Raw genomic sequence first — 5,700 nt, forward strand, 5'->3', positions numbered from 1 at the left:
GTTGTTAGTAGATGCTTTTAATTTATTTGTATATATATATATCATACATCATATATGTACATGTGTCATATGTATCATATATGATACATGGACGCTCTACACATGGTACAAGAAAATAATTTTGTATCACATGTGATACATTGGACAGGGAACCGGTTAATTCGTTTTTTTTTTTTTTGCTAACAAAGTTGTCGCCAAAGCAACGGGTAAGTGCCGCTATTTTTTTGTTTTTATAATCAATCTTTCTAACATTCATTGTAAAAATGAGTGACGTTAGTGACAGATGTGTTTTCTGTGGCGAAGAAATATATGAAAAATTCAAAAAGTTTACTAAAGTTTACCCAGTGTTATAAGCTTTTTACAGCACTTAAAATATCATCTGATTTTGGAAGACAAATTCAAATTGATACAGAAAGTGAGCAGGCACGTGTTAATGTACCAGAACTTTCTGGAGAGAGTCTCGAGATATCTACTCCTAGCACTTTCATAATAGGGGCTGTTGATACAATAGACAAGTAAGTGTTAATGTATAGATTATTTATTATATCGTATTACATAGTGATGTTAAAAAAAAAAATTATTCCTTTCAATTCTTATAATAAAAAAAAGTTCTTATATATATATATATAAATTATACTATATTAATATATTTATTTATTCTTATATTTATATTAACTTTATTATTTTTCTATATGCTCCTTTCAATTCTTATAATAAAAAAAATCTAAAAGTGTAAAAAATTGATAACTGAATTGTTAAGATGTTTTCAATGCATAATACGTGGAAAATAGTGTTATTATCAAACATTTTTGTAAATAAAAGTGCTAGAAATTTTATTTTCTTTAAAAAATTTTCATTGTTTTTGAAACTATCAATATTTTTATCGTAATTTCAAGATTGATATTCTTAATTAATGATTTAAATGTTTTGTTCATCATAAAAAAATATTTAGTAATTTTGGTGATCTTATTGATCTTAATGGACAAACTATAAGAGACATTTTTGTAGAAAATTAAATTTAGTACGACTTTTATTGTCAAATATACACGATTTATCCATATTTTCAACATAACGCCAAATATTTAAAATCTTTATTTCTTTTCATTTTAAAAGTCTCACAATAATTTTAAGAGCGGGTCCATCAACCAACCCTGAACCGTACTCGGATGATTTTGATGATCCGTCAGATGCGGATGAGCAGATCACGAATGAAGATTTGCTATTAAGGGAGTGTTTTATTTGCAACAAATCATGGAAACGCCGTCTTGGCCGCACTGTGCCATTGGCGGTTAATAAAATACGGACAATTGAATTGTTAAAAAGTGCAGCTACAGAGCACAGCGACATTGAAATGTTGGAAAAAGTCAGTTCTTTCGCCGATACTTCTACAATTCCATATCATAAATGCTGTAAGGATCTTTACTTGCGAGAAGTTAACAAAAAAGCCGAAAGCGATTTCGTTAAAAAACGAAAGGCTTCGAATAGAGCTTACGAATTATTATGTGAAATGTTGGAAGAATACGTTGTGAAGAAAAACGAATGTCTGTTTTTTCATCACGTTAAAAAGGAATATCAGACTCCATAAGCAGCACTTCATTTTCAGATCGCCACTTAGAAAGTAAAATCATTGACACTTTCTCAAAGACCATCAAGATTATTTATGCTGAAAAAAGGAAATTTCTTGCTCCGATTTCAGCTGATATTGTGGCATACACTGATTTATTTAAAATCATGTCTATGAAAGAGACAATTCGCTCAGTTGCAGCACAACTTCGAGAAGAAATTTTAAATTGTACGACAACAAAACCGCCTGACGATTGCACTGCTGAAGATTTGATAAAAGGTGAATTAGATTATGTCCCAGAGCTATTAACCTGCTTCTTGGAAACAATCTACGGTGCTTCAAACCATAAAATCAAAACTTCCAAGCATATTACTTTGGGTCTTGCAGTCAAAAGCTTATGTAACAGCAAAAAAATAATAAACTTGCTGTCCAGATATGGGCACTGTTGTTCATATACTGCATTAGAAGAATTGGAGACTGAGTTAACTTTTTCAACGGCTAACAGTAATTACGTGTGCCCCGAAGACATTCTACGTCGTCCGGACTTAACTACGGCAGTTGCCTTCGATAACTTTGATCGCTTCGTTGAATGAAAAAGATACTCTTCATGACACGGTGGGTATAATTTTTCAAAACATTTCTCAAAATGAGGATACGATGTCTAAAATACCTTTAGCTGCTAATGAAATCGAAAATCTAGCTCCTAGTCAAACTGTATCCAGTAATACTTCAGAATCTACGCTTTCGACGTCGAGAAATCGAAAACGCCGAACTTTTCAAGAAATAACTTTCGAAATGCGCCCTTTCACAAAAAAATTAAAAATAGCAACTTGGCATCAGCTTGACATTTCTGCACTCAACAAAGTTCCTGGAAGTTTAATTACATCAAAGCAATTGGATGTGATGTGGATGTTGTTGCATAAGCTCAATGTACGTGATACTCCAATGTGGGTTGATATAATAGTAAAATTGTTATTGACAATTCACCTGTCCCAAAAATTTCGTATTTGACTCCCATAAACGAGTCTCCCACTAAGCATTCCACCGTTTTGAAAACTTTAGAATTGTGTCAAGAAGTTGCAAACGAATGTAATGCGCCATACATTCAGGTTACATACGATTTAGCAATAGCTCGAACAAGTTATTGCATTCAAACTCAAGAATCACCGAAGTTCGATAACATTTTTATTCACTTGGGGGCCTTCCATATCGAAATGGCTTTTTTTTAAAGCAGTTGGCACTTCTATTGATGAATGCGGACTCACTAATATCATGACAGAATCCGACCTAATTGCTGCAGAATCAGTTTCAGGTTTTATTACCGGAAAAAATTATAATAGGTGTAAAAGATTACACTTTATAATGGCGTAACCGCTGCAGATATTTCGCTTTAATTCTTTTATGTTAAACACAAATTTCACTGTTGAAGATTCTGTAATTGAATATCTTACTGTCTTGTCGCAACTGGAATATAACTCGCCTCAAATACAGCATCCTGAAACACAAAATCTTCTCCAATTATATGATCAATATACAGCAGAAACATTACATGGCAAACACGGCAAAACGGCCCAATTTTATGCTATGTATATTGATTTCTTTAATCTTTACCATTTATTTATCAGAAGTATAAGAGTTGGAGACTTAAACCTGTACATTTATGTTCTTGGGAAAATTGTGAATTTATTTTTCTATTTTAATCAGCAAAATTACAGCCGGTGGCTAGTGTTTTATTTAAATCAACTTCAACACATCAGCGATACACATCCTGGCCTCCGAGAGGAAATTGCTAAAGGATCGATTGGTATTAGGAGAACCCAAAAACCTTTCTCACGGATCCCAGTTGATTTAACGTTGGAGAAAACTATCAATGGTGAAGCAGCAATCGGCTCACAGGAATCGTGAATCTCACAAATTCTATTTCTGCCACGAAATCACGGAGCTCGAACTCGAATTATTTCGCACGTTTTAAAACGTGCAGGGATGAGTAACAATAGGGAAGACGTCGCAGCAGATCTACATCCAGATAGACTTAAAGAACATGAAAAACAAATCGAAGCTTTCATGCATAGCATCGAGCAGACCACAAATCCATTCACTTCCTCGATAGATAAAGATCAACTGTACAATATCTCTACTGGCCAGGCTACTACCCCACAAATTGCTAATTGCTTGCTAAACGTTGTTTCGTCTGGGATGTTTCTTCGCGATCAGTTTATAACGGAATGTAATATGAATCCGGATAGATTTCACAAATCTCTAAAGAAAAATCCGATACTTACTTTTGCAAGTTCAAAGAAGAAGAAGATTATGAAGATTGGACAAAAAGTTCATGAGATCAAACTGCAGCGGGATTTATTCGGTAGATTATTAGCTCTATCTCTGATTACTAACTTGGATCTTGAAAAGGTGCTGTGTTTTCCAATAACACCAGTCAAGTTATCACTATGCCATATAGATGGTTCTTTTAATAAGACTACAAAATCAGTACTAGTTCAAGAACTCGAAAAAAAAATTGAAAAAATGGATCAACCGCCACTTCAGATAGACTGTGTAATTGTAGATGGATTCTTCTTTTTAAACACCTTCCATCAAATACCGCTCAATTTTGGAGACTTATCAAAGAAAATTTTACAAACTCTTGTAAAAAATTCAGCAGATAATGTAGCCATTATATTTGATCGTTACTTCTTACCTTCGATCAAAGATTGTGAACATGCTCTCCGACGCAATGTAGATGACAAAAATTTTTATATTGCTGGTCCTCAACAAAGTAGAACTTCTGATTTCGCTAAAGATTTAAAAAACATAAAGTTTAAAGAAGCATTAGTAAAATTTTGTATCGAGCATTGGGCTGACCAGGAGATGAAATCGATAATTGGTAACAAGAAAATATTCCTAATTCATGATTTGTGTTACGTATACTCTGTTATTGATAATAAAGTATCACGCATGATTGATCATGGACTATCATGTCCCGATCATGAAGAAGCGGATACGAAAGCTGTATTTTTTGCTTGTCAAATGAAAGAAGACTCTACTGTTACCATTAGGACTTCCGATACAGACATCATTGTTATTATGTTAGCCAATATGGAACACATGAAGTCTTCGATAAAAGTCTGGTTTGATCTCGGAGTAGGTAATGCACGCCGATATATCGACATTTCCACTCTTTTTGAGAAATTAGGCCCACTTGCGTCACAAGCACTACCAGCTCTGCATGCACTGACGAGATGTTATTACAACCCAGCTTTTTACAGGCGAGGAAAAAAAAGACCTTTTGACATTTTAATGGGATTTATAACCATGCAAAAAGTATTTGCAAACTTGGGTTCTACAGATTATGATATTGAAGCATTATCTCCTACTGTAGAATCTTTCATCTGCCATTTGTACGGATTAAAAAAGCTATCTGATGTCAATAGTGCTAGAATGGAAATTTTTCATAAAACGTATAAGGTAACTGATACGTCTCAACCCTTCTCATTAAATGTGCGTAACTATGACGCTTGTAACTTACCACCCTGCCGATCAGAACTACAACAACATTTACTGCGAACAAAATATATTGCGTGTTGGTGGAGGAACGCGCACAATCGTATTCTTACGGAGTTGTCGCCAACAGATTACGGATGGAAAAACATGGCTGGAAAGTTGGAGCCGACCTGGTTTGTTGGAAACCAACTTCCTGAAGCGTACGAGGACATCGTCATAACACCTAATCTTTTAGAAGATACTTCTGATGCAGGTAAATCTTTTTTTGAAGACTATACTATCATAAAAGAAGTAAAAAATTGTAAAGTTTCAAATTTTTTCTTGGTTACAGAAGTGCAAAATGACGGGGAAGTTCAAGAAGTGGAAACCAACTTCGACGATGACTCGAATGACGAAAATTGACATGTGTTTTTTTTTATTCAATTTTTTCTATTTTCATATAAATAAATTATTAAATTTTCTATACATATATATGTTAACACTGCTTTTATTACATCCTGTAACAAAAACAAGAACCAAACAGAATTCTTCCACTTTTAAATCGTCAGATTAACGATATGCCTCTATATAATTGTCATCATATCTTTTGGGAAGACTCTGACTTCAAGTTCATCCCCCTGCATAAAAATCTGACGCGC

At 33.9% G+C, this 5,700-nt stretch overlaps 2 protein-coding genes across 2 annotated transcripts; both read left to right on the top strand.

Annotated features, from left to right (window-relative positions):
• The first annotated feature begins 263 nt into the window (after positions 1–263).
• LOC120782112 lies at positions 264–1,681 on the top strand. The gene is made up of 3 exons (XM_040114256.1): positions 264–272; positions 346–515; positions 1,114–1,681. Exons 1-3 carry the CDS (start codon positions 264–266, stop codon positions 1,583–1,585), a joined length of 651 nt encoding a protein of 216 aa, XP_039970190.1. The 3' UTR covers positions 1,586–1,681.
• Positions 1,682–1,820: 139 nt separating this feature from the next.
• On the top strand, positions 1,821–5,485 carry LOC120782107. Its single transcript, XM_040114253.1, has 2 exons — positions 1,821–5,315; positions 5,394–5,485. The coding sequence occupies exons 1-2, from the start codon at positions 3,548–3,550 to the stop codon at positions 5,462–5,464; spliced, it is 1,839 nt and encodes a 612-aa protein (XP_039970187.1). The 5' UTR covers positions 1,821–3,547; the 3' UTR covers positions 5,465–5,485.
• The last annotated feature ends 215 nt before the right edge of the window (positions 5,486–5,700 follow it).

The sequence above is a fragment of the Bactrocera tryoni genome, unplaced genomic scaffold, assembly GCF_016617805.1.
Source record: "Bactrocera tryoni isolate S06 unplaced genomic scaffold, CSIRO_BtryS06_freeze2 scaffold_943, whole genome shotgun sequence".
NCBI classification, from domain to species: Eukaryota; Metazoa; Arthropoda; class Insecta; order Diptera; family Tephritidae; genus Bactrocera; species Bactrocera tryoni.

What these genes read in the sequence shown, in the direction of transcription:
- LOC120782112 (XM_040114256.1), top strand. An exon ending in GCTGTTGATACAATAGACAA is followed by an intron (nt 516 to 1,113) that starts GTAAGTGTTAAT and finishes TCATTTTAAAAG; the next exon opens with TCTCACAATAATTTTAAGAG.
- LOC120782107 (XM_040114253.1), top strand. Translation starts at nt 3,548, where the DNA reads ATGAGTAACAATAGGGAAGACGTCGCAGCAGATCTACATCCAGATAGA. An exon ending in AGAAGATACTTCTGATGCAG is followed by an intron (nt 5,316 to 5,393) that starts GTAAATCTTTTT and finishes TCTTGGTTACAG; the next exon opens with AAGTGCAAAATGACGGGGAA.